This window comes from Enhydra lutris, unplaced genomic scaffold, assembly GCF_002288905.1.
Source record: "Enhydra lutris kenyoni isolate GAN:26980312 unplaced genomic scaffold, ASM228890v2 scaffoldscaffold57, whole genome shotgun sequence".
Taxonomy (NCBI): Eukaryota; Metazoa; Chordata; class Mammalia; order Carnivora; family Mustelidae; genus Enhydra; species Enhydra lutris.
Genome location: NW_019154141.1, coordinates 7,958,060 through 7,983,115, shown reverse-complemented (window position 1 = coordinate 7,983,115; position 25,056 = coordinate 7,958,060). Strand labels below are relative to the sequence as shown.

The 25,056-nt window shown below is 36.9% G+C and overlaps 1 protein-coding gene across 4 annotated transcripts in view; it reads left to right on the top strand.

The window, feature by feature from the left end:
- The window catches only part of LOC111158108 (centrosomal protein 95), a 42,134-nt gene that overhangs the window by 1,500 nt on the left and 15,578 nt on the right, over positions 1-25,056 (top strand). Inside the window, exons 2-11 of one of the 4 annotated variants that reach the window (XM_022519954.1) lie at positions 557-685; positions 1,582-1,689; positions 5,394-5,504; positions 9,005-9,110; positions 10,969-11,084; positions 16,463-16,582; positions 17,369-17,562; positions 20,445-20,557; positions 20,718-20,847; positions 21,436-21,589. In XM_022519954.1, coding sequence (XP_022375662.1) covers positions 557-685; positions 1,582-1,689; positions 5,394-5,504; positions 9,005-9,110; positions 10,969-11,084; positions 16,463-16,582; positions 17,369-17,562; positions 20,445-20,557; positions 20,718-20,847; positions 21,436-21,589 — 1,281 coding nt within the window. Of the gene's footprint in view, positions 1-556; positions 686-1,581; positions 1,690-5,393; positions 5,505-9,004; positions 9,111-10,968; positions 11,085-16,462; positions 16,583-17,368; positions 17,563-20,444; positions 20,558-20,717; positions 20,848-21,435; positions 21,590-25,056 lie in introns of those variants that run through there. The other 3 variants (XM_022519958.1, XM_022519955.1, XM_022519956.1) reach the window with 3 other exon arrangements.

Sequence of the window (25,056 nt, the reverse complement as noted above, 5' to 3'; positions counted from 1 at the left end):
GCATGTTCTGTGTTTTATTTCTTATTCATTAAATGTAATTAAAAAAAAAACTAACATGTACTGTTGGTGTCATTATTTCAGATTTTAACAGCCTAAGTTAATCACCACCTATTTGGGCACCAGAGAAATTCAGACTTGTACGAGATAATTGGGTAAAAACATGACTAATACCGTTGGGAATTTGAAGCAGCATCTACTAATTAGTGTCTGATAACCTCAACTGTCGTTAACAAACTGTCTCGTTTATGACAGATATTCCCGTTGACTTGTATGTTTTAAATAAAAACAGCTAGGTATAGCTGGTAAAATAAGAAAAGAGGTAAAAATAAAGATCCAGTAAAAGCTGGATTTGCAGCATGGTTTTGACCACATTAAAATTCTGGTACTCTGGAAGTCATCCTAAGAAATTAAGTATTTTCAAAAATCGTGCCTCAGAGGGTCTTTGAACTTCTACAGTAATCAGATATTTTATCTTCTACATCATTCAATGTCTATCTTCCTGGGGGTTGACTTTTTCTAGTGCTATTTAAGGCTGATCTTTTTCCTTTCCTGACAGAGTGGATAATCGTTGCCAATAACCTTCTTTTAAAATGTCATATACACCTAAGGATACGAGAACTAGAAGATTGTGATGCTAATGTTTTTATTGCCCTTTACCAATCCATTTTGGGAGAAAAGGTACCAGGTAAGGGTATTAAAAAGTGGGAGTAATAGTGACTACATCTTAGGCCAGGAGTTTTGAGAGCCTTCAGTTAGATCTTATGGTAGTTCTAAAATCTTGAGTTTTTTTCTTTGTTTATATCTTTATTTCTATCTAACTATTGTATTCATTATCTTAAGTACCTTAATGAGACCCAGACATAGTAATAGCCTTGGTCAAATCATGTTTGCGTGATCTGGGTCATTTTAATTATGCCTAATACTTTATGAAAGTGACACATTTTCTGTAAATGTATCTTCAAAGGTTCTAAAATTGAGTGGAACTTGGAAACTTGTTGAGTCTTGTTATTTAACCAGTATTACAGATACAAATTGATGTTTGTCCTGCATCCCTGGTTAAGTATTCATCTTCCTCAATACTAGTGGAGAAATTCTAAATATAAGTTGATGTTAATATCTTTCCTCAGTGTGGTGTATATTGACCTTTTAAATCATTAGGCCGGTAATTCCTACTAGGCTGCTTTAACAAAATGTACAAGAACTCTCCTTTTGTACCTGTTGTGGGTTTTTTCTCTCTCATGAAAAGCAGCCCACGATTATGGGTTAAAGTCTCACTTCATGTATTGCTTCCCTTATTAGAGTATTAGCATCTCCTTGAATTTAAGGATCTCTTTATCTTTCTGTAGTTCGGTGCTTATTGTAGAGCATGTTCATTTATATGTTGATTGACTAAGTATTCAGCTAAGAGAGGTACTATATAGATAGAAATCAGGCTCTGTTAGCTTTATCTGTACTTTATAAAAGCCTGTTCTGTTTGCGTGGAGCTTGCTCTTGTAGCAGTTAACTTCACTTAGAAGCCTGGTCAAAGACCATGACAACTTGGGCCCTCAGATGAAAAATTATGTAGCTTTTTTTCCACAGACCTCATAGCTATTCCCAGGAGTCAAGAGGATGAAGCTCACAATGTACAAGCAGTAATTGATTCACTGGCCTTGGATTACCTACAAGTCAGCTTGTCTCACATAACAGGTTGGTATATACTTAACCATTAAATAATTTTGCATTTTACTAAAATAATTTATTAGGTAGAATTCTGTACATGGTTTAGTTAACCAAATGAGTAAGCTTATAAAATAGACCAAATGGCAACACTGAGCCAAGACAATTGACTGGTAGAATTACGGCACCCATCCTTGAGAGTTTTTTTAAAGGACAGTCAAACATTGAGTTGTGATGGACCTGTGAGTATCCTAGCTGGTCATCTGAAGTATGTTTGTTGTTGTTGTTTAAGATTTTATTTATTTGGGAGAGAGAGAGAGAGAGAACATGAGAAGAGGGAGGGTCAGAGGGAGAAGCAGACTCCCTGCCAAGCAAGGAGCCTGATGCAGTCCTCTTGATCCTGGGACAAAGGCAGTTGCTTAACCTACTGAGCCACCGAGGCACCCCATTGTTTTGTTATTATATTTTTTTGTTTTGCTATTTCTTTTGGAGCCCAATGTGGGGCTTGAACTCAAGACTCTGATATCAAGACCTGAGCTGAGATCAAGTTGGACTCTAAACTAACTGAGCCACCCAGGTGCCCTGTTATTTAGTTATTTTAAAGCAAATATGCTGCTTGTTTGTAGTAGGTAAAAATCAGCAACATCTAAATGTCCACTAAATAGGGACAGGTTAAATACGTTATGGTTGCTCCATACATGGAATTACACTGCCACTGTGAAAGATTTTTGATGATGCTATTATGTAAAATGTTTCATGTTAGTGCAACAGTTTCCAGTGTATATAGTGTCAGAAGAATGTGCAGAGTATGGTGCTACTTGTAGAAAACAAAGGTGAGGAGAGTAAATATGCAGTTGATTGCTTGCAAAAGGACTATTTCAAAGCGTGTGCAAGAAACCTATAATACTGATTGCTTCCAATAAGAGGAACTTCAGGACTACAGGATGAGGGTGGGATGAGATTTCATTATATATCTTTTGCACTTTTGAATTTTAATTTTTGTTTTATTTCATTTTTGCAAGAGACAAAGAATGTGTGTGTATAAATGCAAAGGAGGGGCAGAGGGAGAGGAGAGAAAGTCTTAAGCATGCTCCACGCCCAGTGTGGAGCCTGACCTGGAGCTTGATCTCAAAACCTGAGATCAGTACCTGAGCCAAAATCAGGAATCAGATGCTTAACTGACAGAGCCACCTAGGCACCCTGCACTTTCTGAATTTTAAATCCCATTAATATATTGTCTATTCAAAATAAGTAAAACTAAATTGTGAACTTTTTTTCCAAAGTAAAGTATATCATACTTGTATTCTAAAGCCAAATTTACTAAATATATTTATAAATCTTTATATTTTATATAATAAGACAGGATTATTTCAGTAAATTATTCCAGGCTAAGGAAGAGAGGGAATCTGTGGGTTTGAAACTATATTTGAATCCCTAAGAGAAGGCTTACACTATTGGTTTGTTCTTTGACAGTTAAGAGAGAGAAATGTTAATCAGGATAGGTCATTTACATCTCTCAATTTAATACTGATGACGAACTTTTCGGAAAATACTCTGGCTTAAATTTTTGAGTGCAGTTCTGAGTGACTGTGGTAAATTTGTTTGGAGATAATTCATTTTGAAGGATAATCCAAGGGTTTTCCTGTTCTTTTGCAATTTGGAATTGCTTTATCACTTGAATAGGGCAATTTCTGGTATTTGTGCTTTTTAAACCTACTGTAGCAAGGTTGTATCTGCATATATAACTTTTTAATGCAGAGCTACTCCCGACAACTCAAACCTGCCCCATGAAAAGTTGCAAAACTGCTTACCTCTTCTGGTATACGGCAAAGCATCTTTTTACTCCTTGTGTTCTGTTTAAAGCAATATCTCCTGTACCACGAAGCACTGTATTCTGGCGGGTGGTCTTAGTTGCTGGGTTGGCAGAGGATGCTCCCCATCCTGGCAACTGAGAAGTTATGAGTATGCCCTTGGGGTATACTTGTGTATCTTGTTAAGTCAGAAAAACATAAGGCTTAAGAACAAGATTTTTGTTTGCTTTAAACAGAAAAAAAAATTGTCAAATGTTGTCCATCTGTACTAGTAGTTTTGTTGAACATCACATTTCTGGTTTAGGTTTGTTTTGCATCATCAAGTTTTGAATGGCTAGATTCTCTCAAATGCCAAATTTCCATTTTGACTCTCCCTTTCTGGTTTGAACTTCTGGTTTGAACTGAGAATGCAGGCATGTTCTCCCGAAGGACAATTCAGGTGTCTCAAGTTAAATTCCGTCCATACCTTATGTTGATTAGAGTCCATTTTAGGTGACACTAAGCATGCCAGTTTTCCATGCTTTTACCAACCCATTTCTTGTCAATATTTCAATTTAGCGTTTATTAAAAATTTATTATGGGCCAGGTATTGTGCTAAGGATTGTTTAAAGATTAACTTCTGGGTATAAAGTGGATGTGGTGGGAGATTAGACTGGAGAAGTGGGGGGTGAGGTGAAATTAAAAAGGGTTTTATAGGGGCGCCTGCGTGGCTCAGTGGGTTAAAAAGCCTCTGCCTTCGGCTTAGGTCATGATCCCAGGATCCTGGGATTGAGCCCTGCATTGGGCTCTCTGCTCAGCGAGGAGCCTGCTTCCTCCTCTCTGCCTGCCTCTCTGCCTTCTTGTGATCTCTGTCTGTCAAATAAATAAAATCTTTTAAAAAAAAAGGGTTTTATATGCATGGATAGTCTATTTATTATTTCAGTATTTATTTCAGTATTTATTTATTATTGAAGTGTAGTTGACTTGCAAAGTTATGTTGGTTTCACGTGTACAACATAGTGATCCAGCAGTTCTGTGTATTATACAGTATTCACTGTTGATTAGTGTAGTTACCATCTGTCACAATACAATGCTAATTACAGTATTATTGACATTATTTCCTTTGCCTTTTTCTCTGTGACTTGTTTTATAACTGGAAGTTACACAAACTGTATATAGAGTTATACAAACTGGAAGTTTGTATGCACTGGCAATTTCTAATTAAGAAAATGACATGATGCATACAAAATGAACAGAAGTTAACAAATAGAAAAAATGAGGGATTCCTGGCAAAAGTATCCCAACAAGTTTTTTATATTACTCTGCTACCATTATCTTCAGAACAAGCTACCATATAGAAGTAGGATCTCACAATCTGAAACTGTGTTCTGTCCTGGCATTTTTTTTTGCTAGCCTAATAAAGTTCTGCTTAGATGCTTTATATATTGGTATACATGTTACTAGGGGATGTTTTCTTAAGTCCACTTGCTTTGTTTTTTGATAAAGGAAAGGATATGCCAATTATCAAAGGTTATATTCAAGGCTGCTTCTTTTGTTTCTTCAAATATAATCAGGCCTCAGAAAATTTATGTTTTTGGGTGCCTGGATGGCTCAGTCAGTTAAGCGTCTTCCTTTGGCTCAGATCATGATACTAGGGTCCTGGGATAGAAGCCTACATCCCTTCCTCAGCAAGGAGTCTGCTCCTCCCTCTGCCCCCACCCTGCTTTTGTGCTCTCTTTCACTCTCTCAAGTGAGTAAATAAAATCTTCTAAAAAAAAAAAAAAAAGGAAAGAAAATTCATGTTTTTATTATTTATATTATTGTTTTTCCTGACTTTATAATTCTTTTATCTTGAATAGTACATGGTGCTATATTCATTTCAAAATTATGAGGCTTTCAATTTCTTGGTTAATATTTTTAATTAACTCTTTATTCTGTGTTTAGGAGAAAATATAGTGAGAGGAGATAAAGAATCTATTAAGAATCTGCTAGAAATATTTGATGGGTTGCTGGAGTATCTTACAGAACACATCAGTGAGACATCTCATGAGAAAAGTAAGTTTAAAAATAGAAATTTGATTTGGTTTATATTCTACATTCTACATCCTGTCCCTTTTTGCCTTTTTTCTTTTTGCCTGTTTTTCTTCATAGGAATTGGAAACACTAATGCGTATACCTGGTAAATTTAATCATAAATTAAATCTCAATTCTTACTGTTCTTTGTGGTTGAGAAAAACTCTCCTAGACTGCCACCATGTCCTTTGTCAGTTTGGTTATTGCTTATAAATTACTTTAAAGCTAATCTATGATAGCTAAATTCTGGCCAAAATTGCCTATTGTCCTATTATTGCATGACATTATTGACTATAATTTCTTCTGTCAGAACTGCTATTTTTGTTACAAATTTGGATTTTGCTAAAGCATTAACAGGAATTGTAATGTGTGGTTTTTTGTTTTCGTTTTTGTTTTTGTCTTTAACCTATGTTTAGGTTTGTGACAGCCTGAACGTTTTATTTTAGTCTTCCGGTAATCCAGTTTCCCAAATTGTAACAATTTGTTGTGTGAAGTTTTTATTTTATGGTTTTTAATGGTAATATAAAGATTAATAGTGCCATTTTATTTTCCAAAAGGCTTATGGTTTTTTAAAGTGGATCAGCAATATATAAAAGCTCTTTATTATCTTTGGCTCAATTTATCTAATTCCTAAGAATTTATCCTAAGGAAGTATAATATAAAAGAAAAGTGCTTAAAGGTCTTTACTGCAGTGTTATTGAAAAGAAAACAAAGAACCGTAGTGGTTTGAGATTGGTTGAGTAAAAAATGCTCTATGTCATGATTAGAGTAATATATGACCCCTGTAAGAATGGATTTACTATTTTGAAGTTATCCAGCATGTTTTCAGCAGCAGTAGCAACCAACATAAATTCTAATATGAATGAAGACAAAAATTTGGGTAGGCTTATCATTCTTCTCACATGGTTGATGGTGAGACCTGTACTGTGATTATAACATTTGAAATTAACCTTAAACTCTTTAGAGATAGTTTTCTACCTTTTATCTCTATTGCTGAAAAGATTTAAAAGTATATGTAGGAAGGAAAAATTGCCACACAAGATACTTATTTCAAAAACTTTGAATGTTCTAAATGTGGAGTATTTTGAGTGTTTAATGTATGTTCAATATGTACCAGCCCACGTACCCTGGGAGGATTCAAAATTGCATGCCATGTGTATTGCTCTCACACCTATACTCAAGTCAGGAAGACAGCCATAAATACATAGAATAGTCCCCCCAGATATGCAGTTTACTTTCTGCAGTTTCAGTTACTTGCAGTCATCTTCTGTCCAGAAGCAGATGATCCTCCTGACATACTGTCAGAAGGTCATAATAGCCAAATGCTGTATTGCAGTGCCTCATCATTTACACACTTCATCTCATCACATAGGTATTTTATCATCCCACATCTTCACAAGAAGGGTGAGTACAGTACAATAAGATATTTTGACAGACCACTTTTTTTTTTTTTTTTAAGAGACTGGAGAGAGAGTGAGAGAGAGCATGAGAGCAGAGAAGGTCAGAGGGAGAAGCAGACTCCCTGCAGAACTGGGAGCTCAATGCAGGACTTGATCCCAGGACTCGGAGATCATGACCTGAGCCGAAGGCAGTGGCTTAACCAACTGAGCCACCCAGGCACCTGACATTTTTTTTTTTTTTTAAGATTTTATTTGTTTGACAGAGAGATCACAAGTAGGGAGAGCAGCAGGCAGGGGAGGGGGGGAAACAGGCTCCCTGCTGAGCAGAGAGCCCGATGGGCTCCATCCCAGGACCCTGAGATCATGACCTGAGCCAAAGGCAGAGGCTTAACCCACTGAGCCACTCAGGCGCCCCAAGCGACCACATTTTTATAACTACTGTTGTAGTATATTGTTGTAATTGCTCTATTTTATTATTAGCTATTGTTTATCTTAATGTGCCTAATTTAGAAGCTAAACTTTGTCTAGGTGCAGGAAAAAGTGTATATATAGTGTTCAGTACTATCCATGGTTTCAGGCATTCTTTGGGGATCTTGGAACATATCCCCTATGGATAAATAGGGACTCTTCTACAATAAAAACATTATAGGAGAATTGGGGGGAGAGTGAAAGACATGTGAAACTCACCTAATTCAAGGTTATCAGTAGGTATTTTGATGCTCTAGTCATTTTAGCAGCAAGATTAAGAGGTAGAAAACTACCTTTAGGTGGAGATTGATTTAAAATTTTATACTGACAGCAGCAGTTTTTCCAATGCAGTACTTGATTGTAAGTAGGAGAGGGATGATAATGGCTTGGTCATGGATAGGGCTGTGGGGATGGAGAGAGGAGCACAGAACTGAAAGATACTTACATGTGAGTCTGGTAATAGTGAAATGCTGAGGCAGGGGGAGAGAAGGGATATTTCAAGGGGAGGTCAGTAGAATGCGGTGAACTTAGGGCTGCTAGGAGGGAGTTGCACAGATGGGGCCTCCCTGTGTGGTAGTACCTGAGTTGGGCAGTGTTTTCTAAAGTCTGATTCTCACCTTTGCAGGTCCAAGTTGATATGGCAATATTACCTAGAGCTGAGCAGATTCTTCAAAATGCCAGTTAATAATGGGAAGTAAATCTTTATTATCATGAGTCTCATCAGGTATACAGAGCAACTTTTTCCTGTTACCTGAGCTAGCATTATCGCTTACTTAAACTGTAAGGACAAAGAATTTGAAAGGAGGTCTTGAGTCAGTGCTGCATTATGCCCCTCATTGTTTGAAGCTCTCAAAGCCTCAGTTTTCTCATCGGAAATTCTTTCATGGCTACAGTGAAGGTCGAATAAGTAGATATGCATAAGTTTAGCTCTCAGTTTAGCACTGAGCCAAGCTTGAGTAATTGAGTAAATGCACAATGAATGTTAACTAATATTATTAAAACGTTTGTTGAATATAGCAATAGAAAAAAATGAAGGTGGATGTTCAAAGAAGGAATCTCTAGAAATGTATCATAGGAGGTTCACCCACATACCTCCTGAAATTACCTTGCTAGTGAGTTCCTGCCACTGGTGAAAGTCTGTTTCCCTGATATGTTGGGGTAGAAGAAAAGAGTGATCATCTTAAGGAAAATTCCATTGAATCCTTGAAGTAGTCTTACTCTTAGGTTAGGGGAGTGATAGTTTTGGAGCCCGAGGTAGGCTAACACAGTCATGTTGTTCTGAAGCCGCAACCTAGTCCTCTTACCTCAGACATTCCTTACAGATAGAAAGGTGTTTACAAACAATAGAGAATGGACCTACCACCTAGCTGAAAAAGAAAACACTGCTAATACAACTGCAGACCCTGCTTTTAAACACTTTTGTTGTTTCTTTGTTACCCAAGTAATATGCTCATCACAGGTGATGATTTGGTTCTTTCTAATTTCATGTTCACAAGAGCCCAGTTTACCAGGAGAGAATGAGGGTGCCTTACTGTTCTTACCTACCTACCGCAGTATAATAATAGCATTATTAATTTGGGGGATTTTGATACTGTTTTTGCCTATTCTAAACAGGTGAAACTGGACAGAGTTTTAAAGAATCCCATCAAGGAGAACTTTTGGAAGAGCCAGAAAGTACTAAGGAATCCAAGTCATCATGGAAAAGGGTTTCTTTTGAGAGGTAGCACTCAGTGTCTATAAATTTAATGATAGCAAATTATGCTTTTTTTCTACTAAGAATTGAAATGGCACACAATATACCAGAATAGCAGCAACAAACAAAACAAAATACAAAAAACTAGTGTAAAAATTTTACTACCTTCTCATATTTTAAACCTTCCTGAGGGAGTTTTAAGAACCATGAGTTGTATGTACTTAATTCTCAGTATTAAGCACCTACTTATTTTTAAATTTTTCCCTAGGTCATCAAAACAGTTTATGTTCCTTATAGAAAACTTGGAAAGTACAGAGAAATAAAAAACAAGCAGAAAAAAAAAAGATGAACTCTGCTATTCAAAACTGAATAAGTACTGTTGATGTTTTGTTATACTTTAGTTTTTTTTTACTATTTTGGGTTTTTTTTGGATTTAGTCATATTGTTTATATAATTTTTGCTTTTTGCATTTTAAAGTTTTACACATCAGTAGTCTTCAAGTTGTTAAAATTTTTGTCATAATTTTTAATCACCATATAACAGACCATTCATCTGTGTGCTTCATAATTGGCTAAAGCACTCCTCTAAATTGGAGGTGGTTGTTCCTGTGTTTTTTATGGTTTTTAAAAATGTGATACATACTTTTATCTATTCTGTAATTTATCTATTCTTTACTCTTTATGCTATTCTTTAAACTCAAAGAGAATGAATATTATAAGGCTATTAAAAGCAGTCGCTTTCTAAAATGTGATGGTTTATACATTCATTGGCAGTATAAAATTATTGGGTTACTGCACCCTCAAATCAGTATTGTTAACAAATATCAGAGTTTATTTTATTTATTCATTCATTCATTTATTTATTTTTTAAGGTTTTATTTATTTGACATGGAGATAGAGAGTATAAGTAGGCAGGGCAGCAGGGAGAAGGAGAGGGAGAAGCAGGCTCGATCCCAGGACTCTGGAATCACGACTGGAGCCAAAAGCAGCCGCTTAACCAACTGAGCCACCCATGCGCCCCAGCAAATATCAGAGTTTTAAAATTTCTGTGACTTTTATAGAAAAAATACAATGTCATTACAGGTTTGATGGTAGTTATAACTAGAGGTTGAATATGATGGTATGACTTTGTTTTATTTTTATTTTTTTTTTTTTTTACTTTGTTTTAAATATCTGATTCTCCATTTTTTTTAATGGAGTTGCTCTGATTTGAAAATCACAGACAGCGCTTTCCTTTTACGTATAGTACATTGTGGAAAATATGTCTTGAAGGAGACCACCAAAAGATGAATTTCCTGACTTTATTATTATTATTATTATTATTAAAGATTTATTTATTTATTTATTTGACAGAAATCACAAGTAGGCAGAGAGGCAGGCAGAGAGAGAGAGGAGGAAGCAGGCTCCCTGCCAAGCAGAGAGACTCGATCCCAGGACCCTGAGATCATGACCTGAGCCAAAGGCAGAGGCTTAACCCACTGAGCCACCCAGGTGCCCCTGACTTTATTTTTTATTATTAGATTTTTTTTAAAAAGTGCAAAAATGAAACAACACAAGAATATTTAGTTCAAAATTAATACCCTACCCAGACTCCACTCCCACACCCTTAGAGTATCCAGTATTTATTGTTCTCTGTGTGTGTGGATTCTCCTACACATTTAATCCTTGACACTTTTAATCCTTGACTGATATATGTCAAAACAAAACAGACAAGCAGCAAGAAGTGATAAGCAGTAGAAGAGAGTGTCTTGCCCTTCTTCTGCACATAACAGTGAACAGTCTGAATACCCATTAGGCAGACTATTTGGAAGAGCTCTCGGGGTCCTTCTCGGGAGGGGCCCTCTGTGTTTAGGCTGGGCCCCAGGTAAGTAAGGGAACTCTTTCAGGTGCTCCTTGTCATCTGAGGCTTTGGGCCCCTCTTGGGATGGAGATGAAACAGAATCCACCGGTGAAATAATTAGACTGGGAGACACGGCACACACCTTTTCTCTCAGAAGTAATGGTAAGTTGTTAGATGACAGTTATTGTTATTCAACATATATCTATGAAAATATAAATAGTTATACTTAGGAATGTTTATAGTTGAGAAGAATAGAGAGAGCTGTAACTCGATAGAATTGAATTTCCAAGAGCATACCACCATTATCCTAAATGTGAACAGTTACCTGAAATCAGTCAAGTAGGAGTCATAGACACATGGGCAAACAGGTGGATGCAAGTTTGTCATGTAATATGTGGGACTTGATACTCTGGGAAGAGACTTCTGGATGCAACATTCAGATTACCTAAGTGTAGTTTCTTAAACTGGGTGACACACTTCTTTCATGGTTTCAGCCAGCAAGTCTGTATATCCAGTGGCAATTTTTCTGCCAGGCATCAGGCCACATTTCTAATAGTCTGCTGCTCATATACAGTAAATCTGAATATCTCTTAGACCCCTTTTGAGCCTCCCACTTTGCTGTCCTCCTAACATCCCATTCCCTGTCCTGCCTACCTTAGTTGACATGCTCTTTTTCTGGCATCATATTGTTTCTTCTACTGGGGTGCTCTTCCTTCCTTCCTATTCCTGGCAAATTCACCCTACAAAGCCCAGCCTCCCCCATGTGTCTCACTCAGGTTCTAAGGTTCTGTATTTCTACGGTGCGGCCCTGTGTCCTTATTTTGGTAATAGCATTCCCATGTTGCATCGTTAACTTTGAGTATGTATATTAGGTACACTGCGTTTCAGGGACAGTAGCCACGTTATATTCATTTAGCAAATATTTAGTGCCTTCCCTGTGTTAGAGTGGTAACCAAAAGAGACACAAATCCCTTCCCTTGTGGAGCTTACATTCTACTTGTGGAGGCAGCCAACAAATAAGACAAATAAGTGAAGTATATAGTAAAATCATTCATATTTATCTTAGTATTCCAAAACTTTGCAAAACACCAGGCACGCAATAAGTTGTGAGGGGTTTTTTAATGGTAGAATAGGAATGCTAGAGAGGAACTAATTATATTAAGTTGGGAATCAAGTGGCCAAATTTTTATGCAGACTCTGCTACTGGCTGTGTGACTTTGGACAAGGCCCTTGTCTTTCTTGAGCCTCAGTTTCTTAATGTGTTAAATCAGAGAATTCAACAAACCATCTCTGAAATCCCTTTCAGCATTAATACTTTTATTCCAAAGAGTAAACACTGAATTCCAAGGAATTAATGCTCAAAGAACCTATGTCTGGAAGGTTAGACAGTAGACTAAAGACGTACTTGCTACTGGGAGGAGCAAAGTAAGGGAATGACCAGAGTGAAGTGTAGGTGATAATGTTTCTAGAAGGAAGAGAGTCTGATGGATTGACAGAAGGTGGAAGGGATGGTGATTTTAGAAATGGTGTTCTGTGATAGCAACTACCACAGAAAAAGGTTGCATCTGTAAAAAGTGAATTATTTTCAGATTTTAACTATTCAGATTATAATGCAATTAAGGCAAAAGGAAAGGTTGAAAGAAAAGCTAGGATAAGGTATTTGGGCTTGAGGTCATAAAGGGCTATGGTAACTTCCTCTTATATTTGGATCTAAGTTATCAGGTAACTGTCACCATATACATTCGTGGGTGTCTATTTAGACTTCAATTCCTAGGCTGTGAATCATTTTTTTAATTCAGGTAAAATTGACATGTAACATTGTTAGTTTCAGATGTACAACCTAATGATTTTATGTTTACATATATTGTGAAGTGATCATGACATAGGTCTAGTTAACATTTGTCACCAGGGAGTTGAAATTCTTTTTTTCTTGAGATGATAACTTTTAAGATCTGTCCTACTTGTATACTGTGTTCCCCTTACTTATTTAACTAGAAATTTGTACCTTTTGACCATCTTCAGCCAATTTTTCCTACCAGGGCCACCCCCCCCCCTTTTTTAATGAAATGTTATATACATTTATCATATAGGTATACTTATATAATTGAATTTTATTAATGCTTACAGTAGACAAGTTCAGAATCTTCCCAGTAATAAAACACTATGTCCTTAAAACAATCTAAAAATTATGGGGAGAGATTTGAGTGTGTCATTTTCAGTCTGACAAAAGTTCCAGATGGTAACTAAGCATGAGATTTTAGGAGAAATTTCATCAGAAATAAAGAGATTGAGTTTCTTGGTCATCCAAGAAACTAAAGAAGAAGTGGACCTAGGTAAGAGTGAATTAGCCTGGGGTCAAGCTGATGACAAATTCATTTTGGGTAGTAGAGAAATTGTGGACAATGTTAATGAATTTTGAACATTAGATCTCAGATGCTCTTCATGTGAAATAAGAAGTTATGGAGGGAGATGGACATATTTTTAAACATTTTGATGTGAAAATGCCATGTTGCACTGGATTGTGGAAAAGAAAAGCCCAAAACGATGTCTTTGCTGGCTTTTAAGAGACAAAATGAATGTCAGAAATTTTAAAATACACAGTGTCTTGGAATAAATTGCATGGAGTTTGGGATCTGTGCAAGGTGAATATTTCTGTTTGTAGTGATTATGTCTGTTGATCATTTGGTAACTGTGAGATTGGAGAGTACACATACCTTCAAAGTGAGGAATAAGTTTATGGTGAAGTCTTTCATTAAATTGAAGAAGACATAAATAGTCATTTGGAGAGGGGGGAGTCCTTAATCCACTTTGTTAGTGAAGAGTACGTGTACTGTATAGTTTCCGAAGGAACAAAGTAGATATTCAGAAATATTTTAATACAGCTCTGGGTGTAATACTATAAAGCTGATTAAAAATATTAAGCATTTAAAAATTAGACAAAACAATTTGACCTATAAATCTTTTTATGATGGTATCAGCCAAGATTTCTAGCTCAGAGATGTATCCCCATAACAGTGTCCTGCAATTCTAGCACCTCTTTGTATGTGAGTGTGTTCCAGTAACGCTATTTACAGTGGTTCCTGACTGGCTCAGTCAGTAGTGTGTGTGACTCTTGATCTTGGGGTTGTGAGTTCAAGCCTCACATTGGATGTAGAGATTACTTAAAATCTTGAAACAACTTGGGGCACCTGGGTGGCTCAGTGGGTTAAGCCTCTGCCTTTGGCTCAGGTCATGATCTCGGGGTCCTGGGATCGAGCCCCACATCGGGCTCTCTGCTCAGCATGGAGCCTGCTTCCCCCTCTCTCTCTTCCTGCCTCTCTGCCTACCTGTGATCTCTCTCTGTCAAATAAATTAAAAAAAAAAAAAAATCTTGAAACAACTTTTTTTTTTTTAATTACAAAAACAGTTGGTGGGTCAGATTTGGACGTTGGCCCATGGTTTGCCAACCCCTGACCTACAGAAAACCACTGTTAACATTTTGATTTCTTTCCTTACAGATACATAAATGTGTATCTCATGTGTGTATCTTTTCAAATGTAATCATAGAGTACATATTAGTAATTTTTTTAATTGAAGCATAGTTGACATACAATATTACATTAGTTTCAGTTGTACAACATAGTGATTTGGCTACTACATGTTATGCTATTCTCACCACAAGTATAGCTACCATTTGTCATCACACATTATTATAATACCATTGACTATATTCCTTCTCTTGTACCTTTCATCCCTGTGACTTAGTCATTCCATAACTGGAAGCCTGTATACCTTTCACTCTACTTTACCCATTTACCCATTCTCCCTACTTCCTCCTGTATAGAAACCATCAGTTCTCTGTGTTTGTGGATCTGTTTCTTTTGTTGCTTGTTCATTTGCTTTGTTTTTTAGATTCCATATGTACATGAAATTGTACTTGTCTTTCTCTGACTTATTTCACTTAGCATCATACTCCCTAAGTCTCTCCATGTTGTAAATGGCAAGGTCTCATTCTTTTCTATGATGAAGTAATGTGTGTGTGTGTGTGTGTGTGTGTGTGTGTGTGTGCGTGCGCGCGCGTGCGCGCGCATGTATGCATACGTGTACACCACATCTTCATTTATCAGTGGACACTTGGGTTATTTCCCTATCTTGGCTATTATAAGTACTGCAATTGGGATGCACATGTCTTTTCAAATTAGTGGGTTTTTTTTTTGTTTTTTTTTTTTGGGTAAATACACGGTAGTAGAATTACTGAATCATGTGGTATTTCTATTTTTACTTTGTTGAGGAACCTTCATACTGTTTTCCGTAGTGGCTGTACCAATTTCCGTTTCCATCAACAGTGCACAAGAGTTCCTTTCTCTTCACTTCTTTGTCAGTGCTTGTTATTTCTTGTCTTTGTCAGTATAGCCATTCTGACAGTTATAAGGTGGTATCTCATTGCGATTTTGATTTGCATTTCCCTTGATAATTAGTGATGTTGAGCACCTTTTCTTGTGTCTGTTGGCCATCTGTATGTTTTCTGTAGGAAAACGTCTATTCAGGGCCTGTGCCCATTTTTTAATCTGGGTTTTTCTGGTGTGTTGAGTTACATCATTTTTTTTTTTTTTTTTAAAAATTTTTTTTATTTTTTTGTCAGAGAGAGAGAGAGGGAGAGAGAGCAAGCACAGGCAGACAGAATGGCAGGCAGAGGCAGAGGGAAAAGCAGGCTCCCTGATGAGCAAGGAGCCCGATGTGGGACTCGATCCCAGGACGCTGGGATCATGACCTGAGCCGAAGGCAGCTGCTTAACCAACTGAGCCACCCAGGCGTCCCGAGTTACATCATTTTTTAAAAAATATATTTTGGGTATTAATCCTTTATCAGACATATAACTTGGAAGTGTCTTCTTCTGTTCAGTAGTTTGCCTTTTTACTTTGTTGATGGTTTCCTTCGCTGTGCAGAAGCTTTTTATTTTGGTATAGTCCCAATAGTTTATTTTTGCTTTTGTTTCCCTTGCCTGAGGAGACCTGTCAGAAAAATGTTACTAAAGCTGATGTCAAAAAGATTACTTGCCTGTGTTTTCTAGGGGAAGTTTTATAATTTCATGTCTCACATTTAGTTGTATAATACATTTTGCGGTAATTTTTGTGTACGGTGTGTTGAAGTACTCCAGTTTCACTCTTTTGCATGTAGCTGTCTACTTTCCTACATCATTTATTGAAGAGACTATTTTCCCATCGTATATTCTTACCTCCTTTGTTGTAGATTAATTGACCATATAAACATGGGTTTATTTCTGGGCTCTCTGTTCTGTTCTTTTGATCTTTTTTCTGTTTTTGTGGCACTTGTTTTTCTAAAGAAAAGTAGTATGATATAAATCTTTACTTTTAATTTGTATTAGTGGTTCTGGATCTTCCTCTCTCATAGTTACTAAAAGTAATGGGTAGTTTGAGCAATCAGACACAGTTCAATGATTGTCATTTGTGAGATTTTTATCCTCTGGGTACAGAACTCTTGGTTTTTAGTATAATAATTCAGCAACAAAAAAATTCTACCTTTAATATTTTCTTTTCTAGGTGCCGAAGGCCCTAATGAAATGCAGTCCAAAAAAGCCTCAACCGTATTGTATGAAGAAGCATTGCACCCTCCCTTATCTAGTTTTTTGTCCAAGAACAGAACATCCTTTGTTGAAAACAGTGAGTAGTAGTAGTGTGTTGTTAGTGAGTTAGAAACAATAGTTAGTTCCTGGAACAATTTCTGTTGCTATTAGCCTTTTTACAACTAAATGTTGTAAACATGAAAATGTTGTTGCTCTATACTTTATATGATTCTTTTTGGCTTTACATGATCATATCTGTAAATGTTTGCTATTAGTTATAAGCTCTGATTTCTTAAAATGTTTTTTGGTTGCATGTTTTACTTCCATTGTTTTATTATCTAACGTTTTCTTAAAGACTTTAGTACAGTATGAGTCTCTAATACATTAATATATGAGTTGGTGGTCTTCAGATTATTAGGGAATGATAAAATACAGTAATTTGAAAAATATTCTCATTTCTTACTGTTCTCTCTGGGATTTTACTTAGTATTACATAAAATCATTGTGGTTTTTTTTGTTTGTTTTTTTTAAAGATTTTATTTATTTATTTGACAGAGAGAAATCACAAGTAGGCAGAGAGGCAGGCAGAGAGAGAGGAGGAAGCAGGCTCCCTGCTGAGCAGAAAGCCTGATGTGGGGTTTGAACCCAGGACCTGGGATCATGACCTGAGCCGAAGGCAGCGGCTTAACCCACTGAGCCACCCAGGCGCCCCACATAAAATCATTGTTAATGTCTAACAAGTTTTATAACCTTGGATGAACCATAATTTATGTAGCTATTCTTCAAATCAGTTAGGTTTTTAGTATCTATAGGTATGTGTATATATTAAATGATGCATTTCTTAGAGTTTCATCTTATTGTCCACTTTATTTTTGCCAACCAGTGGAAATTCCTTCTGTGGATGTGATTCCAAGTGCTAGGAAGCTAGGGGAGCCTATTCGATCAGCTATTCCTTTACATCCACCCTACCACCCTTCAGAGCCTCGAGCACCCTGTCCCATAGGAAAGGAATACTTGCGTTCAAGTCACATCTCCCCTGCCATGAATTCTACTGGAGAGGACACAGCATTTTCTGTGGTAAGTGGAAAAGCTTGCTTATAATTAGATAGAAGTCTCTAGATTTAAGGAGGTCTCTGCTAGAATAGTAGTCAGGGATACACCGCTAATTAGAACACCGTACTTCTGAAATTTTACCTCCGCGTATATCTACATCTTCTGACTCTAAGGCAGGAGGGATGATTGTATAAAAAGGCTAATATTAAAAGCTAATGTGCATTATGTTTATTTTGTGTCATGCACAGTTATAGATATTATACAGGTATTAAATAATCTACTCCTCACAGTAGCTATGGGGTAGGTATGATTTTTATTTCCCATGGGCAAGCTGATATAAAGAGATTAAATATTTTGTCTCAGGTCATACACAGCAACTGTAGAGTCAGGATTCGAACTTGGTATTCTGGTTTTAGAACCCATATTCTATGTCCTTAGTTAAATCACTTAAACTTTTGTAAGTATAAGAAACTATAGGGGCACCTGGATGGCTCAGTTGGTAAGCATCTGCCTTCAGCTTGGGTCATAATCTCAGGGTTCTGAGATTGAGCCCCACGTCCGGCTCCCTGTTCAGTGGAGAGTCTGCTTCTCCCTTTCTCTCTCTGACCCTGCTTGTGCATTCTCTCTCTCAAATAAATAAAATCTTAAAAAAAAAAAAACAGGGGAAGGGATGCCTGGGTCAGTTAAGTGTCTGCCTTCAGTTCAGGTCATGATCCTAGGGTCCTCAGATCAAGTCCTGCGTCAGGCTCCTTGCCCAGCAGGGAGCCTGCTTCTCCCTCTGCCTGCTAATCCCCCCTGCTTGTGCACACGTACATACTCTGTCTCTGTCTCACCCTACCAAATAAATAAAATCTTAAGAAAAAAAAAGTATGAGGAACACTCATTCATATTCCTATTACAGTGTGAACTGCTATTAATACCTTGGCCTATTAGCTTCTACTCTTCTTCGAAAAAAAAAAAATCCCTTTTGGTTTTTTTGTTTGTTTGTTTTGTATTGTTTTTAAGATTTTATTTATTTATTTGACAGAGAGTACAAGTAGTCAGAGCAGCAGGCAGAGGGAGAGGGAGAAGCAGACTCTCCGCTGAGCAGGGAGCCCTATGCGGGGCTCGATCCCAGAATCATGACCCGAGCCGAAGGCAGCCGTGTAACCAACTGAGCCACCCAAGCGCCCCAAAAATCCCTTTTTGTAAAGTTATCCTGTCCCTATCCTAGAAATGAACAGCTAGGGATATGCAAAAGGTAAATTTGTAAACAATGATACATTCGCGTTATTAAAAATTCAAACAGTGGATAAAAAGTGCAAAGATGAAATAAAGATCATTAGCATTAGGTGGCTATATTCTTTGAAACATTCTGTGCATCTATTTCAGATAGGAGGGTGGATAGATAAAAGGGATTATAGGTTAATGGTTACACTTGGGAGAGTTTTAGGGGAGGATGGTAGAGCTTTTGATTGCTGATAATATTCTATTTCCTAACCTGAGTGGCATGTAAGTGGGAATATTCATTTTGAAATAATACTTGACCAGGACATTTAAACTTCAATAAAAATTTTTAAAATGTGATTGTATTATAGTTGTTATTTACTAAAAAGTGTTTAATTTTACTTTGGTAGAAGAGAAACGTAAGTGAAATTGAGAGATTCTTAAACACCAAATGCTTCTTCATAAGATTTCCTCTGAGATTAAGAAATAAATTATTAAATGAGGTGCCTGGGTGGCTCGTCTGCCTTCAGTTCAGATCATCATCTTGGGGCCTAGGATCAAGCCCCACATCGGGTTCTGCACTCAGTGGGGAGTCTGGTTGGGGATTTCTCTCCCTTTCCCTCTGTCCCTTCCCCACTGCATCCCCCCACCCCCTGCACACTTGCACCCTGCTCTCTCTCAAATAAATAAATAAAATAAGTTTTTGAAAAAGAAATTGTTAAAAACATGGAGTTTATATTCATATTTTAGAAGATTTTATCTTTATTTCAATTTTGGACAGTTTCTGTTGACTTCTTAATACCAAAGAGAATGATTTTAATACACTTGTGATTTATTCATTTTTTTCATTGCCCACGTGTAGCTGTAGCCCCTAAATTTTCATATTTGAGAACACCTCACCTGCCTTTATATTTGAATGGCTTCCTGACCCACAGTTTTTACCTGAGTACAAGTTTAGAAACATTGCTCTTCCATTCCTTTGGTATTAAGGATCAAGAGAGTATTTTGACAATTTTTTTTTTTTTTTTTTTTTTTGAGAGAGCGAGTGAGCATGAGCAAGGTGTGGAGGGGGAGGAGCAGAGGAAGAGGGAGAGAGAGCAGCTTAAGCAGGCTCCACGCCCAGTGTGGAACCTAAAGCGGGGCTCAGTCTCCTGACCCTGAGATGATATGGGCCAAAATCAAGAGTCAGACACCTAACCAACTGAGCCAACCCAGGCACCCTGACAAATGTGTGTTTTGTTTTTTTTTTTTAGAGATTTTATTTATTTATTTGACAGACAGAGATCACAAGTAGACAGAGAGGCAGGCAGAGAGACGGGGAGGCAGGCTCCCTGCTGAGCAGAGAGCCCGATGCAGGGCTTGATCCCAGGACCCTGGGATCATGACCTGAGCTGAAAGTAGAGGCCTTAACCCACTGAGCCACGCAGGCGCCCCACAAATGTGTTTTTAAAAAAGTAAAATAGGGGTAGAAGAGCATGCAACTCTTGATCTCAGGGTTGTAAGTTTGAGCCCTGCCTCAGGCTCAAATGTTGGGTGTAGAGATTACTTAAATAAATGAAAAAACTTAAAAAAAAAAAAAAAGTTAAACATGGAGAATAAAGGGACTGAGCTTTGTGCCATAGGTCCTCCCCCCCCCCAAAATGTTTCTATGTGCCATCTTTTGTAGCTTTTTCAAATCAACTCTCTTTTGTTTTTAATAGGACTCAGATAATAAAGTTCTCTTAACTTCTAAGTTGCCTAAAGATAGCAAACAGGAAATGTGTTCAGCTCAGATCCAAGGCCCTAGGACAAGGAAGTTTCCCAAAGGAAAAAGGTAACATTATTGCAGTCTGTTTCCAGTCCCTTTGCAAAGGCATTTGAAGAAGGGAGTATACTCTCCAGATTTAGCTCTGAAGACCGTATGAAATATTTGTTAAAAGCATGCATTATGGCACATTTGGCTACTTAAATGTCACATGGTCATTTTATTACAGATATGAAAGCAGACCTGCAGTCTCATCCTGGGATTCAGTCCTCTCCCAGAGGCCAAGAAAGAGGTTAACAGAACAAGAATTACATTCAGTTTCTGAGAAACTCTCTCAACGGCTCTCTGAACTAGATTGGGCAAGTCTTATTTTTTATCTATATTGAGTTTGCCATAGTTGGTGAATATTTAAGTGATCTAATTGAAGATGAACGCTAAGCTAAGGCACTAAAATTAGTTATGTCTTAGTTACTGTGAAAATGTTCCATAAATCAGGCAGGTAGGACATAGGATGAGAAGTCATCTCTTACTTAGCCTTTCATGATATAACCAAATTTGGTATGGATTTATCCTGATTTTTACTTAATTCTGATGAAAACTACTCGTTTAAGTGATTACATTAAAATCTTTATTTTAGATATGCCTGAGACAGTTTGGTATAAAATTAGATTTTGTGTAAAATTAGATCTCTTGATCCTCACAAATCCAGTATTACAATTTGGGGGTATCATTGAATAAATGTTTTAAATCCTTTTGTGATTTACTATAAAGTTTATTGAAACTGAATAGTCCATAGCACTGATATATACCTTCAAAAACTAAATATGCATAAGCATCTGAAAGTTATTAGTACCTAATTATGAGAAGAAGCTTTTTAAAGATTCTACTTTTCCAACTTGTATTCTGCTGAAATCAGTGAAAGATGTTGAAAAGTATTTTCTCAATAGATGTTAAAAAGTGCCCTGGGTGATCGAATTAAAGATAAGACTGACTATGAAGAAGACGGTATTGGAAATGAAGAGATGGAGAGTAGGAAGGATGAAACCCTGTCTCAGCACAGTGACAGCATCATGGAGTATGGGCCGAAGAAGCGAAGGCCAGGTACTTATCCCAGAGAAGCCAGGATAAGGATGTCCGCGGGATCCGTTTAGGGACTTCTATTTGTTTATGACTGGGTTTCTTATTTTAAATATTTCAGAAATATATAAAAGGTGAAAAAATAATAATACCTATATCTTCACCACCTAAAAGCAGATGCTAGTAATTATATATGCTTTACACCTTTTGAATTTAAAAATAAGAGTTGAAATCCCCTTTGTCCTCCCCACAGTCCATTTTTCCCCACCTTCAAAGAAACAACTCTTTCAAAGTTTATATCTTTTATCCCTGTTTTTATTTTGTTATTTTATTCAGATACAATTGACATACAACATCGTATTCACTGAAGGTGTACAGTATAATGATTTATTTATAGGTTGATTGATATTGATATAAATGATTGCCTCAGTACGTTAGTTAACATTTATCACTTCACATAGTTACAAGTTTTTTTCTTAAAGTTTTTAAGATGGGATTTTTTGCGACTTCCAGATATGCAATATGTTAACCATAGTCACCACACTGGACATTATATCTCCAGAACTTATTTATAATTGAAAGTTCATACCTTTTGACCACTTTCACGCCCACCTCTGGCAACCACCAGTCTGTTCTCTGTATCTATGAGTTTGGTTTTTTTAGATTCCACATATATATGAGATCATACATTATTTGTCTTTTTCTGTCCAACTTAGTGTCACTTAGCATAAGGCCCTCAAGGCCCATCCATATTGTCACAGATGGCAGGATTTCCTTTTTTTCCTATGGCTGAATAATATTCTTTTAAGTATTCTTCTTTATCCATTTATCTGTAGATGGGCACTTAGGCTGCTTCTCTATCTTGGCTATCGTAAATAATGCTGCAGTGAGCATGGGGGTCCATGTATCTTTTAGAGGTAGTGATTTCTTTTCACTACTGGGTACCCAGAAGTAGTGTCACTGGATCTGTACTATACTACATAGTGGCTGCACCAATTTACATTCCCCCTACCAGTGCACAAGGGTTCCCTTTTCTCTCCATTCTCTCCAACTCTTGGTATCTCTCGTCTTTTTTATCATAGCCATTATTCTAAACCTGTAAGATGACATCTCATTGTGATTTTGATTTTGATTTCCATGATGACTAGTGATGTTGAGCCTCTTCATGTACCTTTTTTTTTTTTAAAGATTTATTTATTTGACAGACAGAGATCACAAGCAGGCAGAGAGGCAGGCCGAGAGAGAAGGTGGGGAAGCAGGCTCTCTGCTGAGCAGAGAGCCCTGCGGGGCTCGATCCCAGGACCCTGGGATCATGACCTGAGCCGAAGGCAGAGGTTTTAACCCACTGAGGCACCCAGGAGCCCCTTCATGTACCTTTTGACCCTTTGTAGGTCGTCTGGGGGAAACTATCCAGTTTCTCTGCCCAATTTTTAATTGGATAGTTTTGGGGTTTTGTTGTTGTTTTGCTATTGAGTTGTATGAGTTCTTTATGTATTTTGGATATTAATTCTATATCAGATACCTGATTTGCAGATATTTTCTCCTGTTAGGTTGCCTTTTCATTTTGTTGATAGTTTCCTATGCTGTGCAGAAGCTCAATATTGTCCCATTTGTTGATTTTTGCTTTTGGTATCAAATCCAAAAAAATCTTTGCCAAGAGCAATGTCAAGTAGCTTACCTGCTGTCTTCTTCTAGGAGTTTATGGTTTCAAAGATCTTACTTTCAGATCTCTAATTCATTTTGGTTGATTTTTGCATATGGTATAAGATAGGTTATAGTTTCATTCTTTTGCATGTGGCTGTCCAGTTTTCCCAGTCCCATTTATTGAAGAGACTCTCTTTTCCCCATTGTATATTTTTGGCTCACTTGTTGTAAATTAATTGACCGTTTATGTGTGGGTTTATTTCTGGGCTCTGTATTCTGTTCCGTTGATCCTATGTGTCTTTTGTGCTAGTACTATATTGTTTTGACCGTATAGCTTTGTAATACAGATTGAAATCAGAAAGTGTGATGCCTTCAGCTTTGTTCTTTTTCAGGATCACTTTGGCTATTTGGGGTGTTTTATGGTTCCATACCAATTCTGTGATTGTTCTCTTTCTGTGAAAATACCATTGGAATTTTGAAGGGATCACACTGAGTCTAGATGAATTTGGGTAGTTTGGGCATTTTAACAATATTAATTCTTTAAATCCTTGAGCATGGAATATCTTCCCATTTATTAGTGTCTTCTTTCATCAATGTCTTAAACAGTTTCAGTATATAGGGCTTTTATTTTCTTGATTAAATTTATTTGTAGGTATTCTATTCTTTGTTAAATTATCATTCAATTATAGTTAACATATAGTGTTAATTACTTTAAGGTATATAGTATAATGATTCAATAATAATGCTGTACATTTCTTAGTGCTTATCAAGATAAGAATACTCTTAATCTCCTCTTTTTTACCCATCCTCCACCCACCTCCCCTCTGGCAACCACCGGATCTCTGTATTTGAGTGTGGTTTTTTTTGTTGTTGTTGTTTCTTTTTTTGTTTCTAAATTCCACATGTGGGTGAAATCATTTCTCTTTTTGATTTTTTTTAACTTTGCATTCTACTCTCTAGGTCATCCATGTTGCAAATGAGAAGATTTCTTTTATTCTTTTTTATGGCTGAGTATCTTTTAAGCAATTGTAAATGGGATTGTTTTCTCTTAGCATATAGTTCTTAGCATATAAAAAGCAATTGATTTTTGTATACAGATTTTTATATCCTGCAACTTTACTGAGTTCGTTCATTCTAACAGTTTTTGGGTAGGGTCGTTAGCGTTTTCTGTAACTACTGTAGTGTCATCTGCAAATACAGAGTTTTATTTTTTCTTTTTCAATTTCAATGCCTTTTTTTTTTAAGACTTTATTTTTAAGTAATCTCTACACTCAACATGGGGCTCAAACTCACAACCCTGAGATCGAGTCACATGCTCCACAACTGAGCCTGCCAGGTGCCCCTGAATGCCTTTCATTTCTTTTTCTTACCTAATTGCTCTGGCTAGGACTTCCTCTACTGTGTTGGATAAGAGCAGTAAGAGTAGGTAGGCATCCTTGTCATGTTCCTGAAATTAGAAGAAACACTTTCAGCTTTTCACCATTAAGCATAATGTTAGCTGTGGGCTTATCAAATATGGCCTTTATTATGTTGAGGTATATTCCCTTTATACCCAGTTTATTGAAAGTTTTTACCCTGAATGGATGTTGAATTTTGTTAAATGCTTTCTCTACATCTGTTGAGATGATCATATGTTTATCCTTCATTTTGTTAATGTGGCGAGTCACACTGATTTGTAGATGTTGAACCATCTTTGCATTGGAATAAATTCCACTTCATGATGGTGTTCATGATTCTTTCACTATACGGTTGAATTCACGGGAGTTTCGGTGGCTCAGTTGGTTAAGTGTCCAACTCTTGCTTTTGGCTCAGGTCATGATCTCAGGCTAGTGAGATCAGCCCAGGCA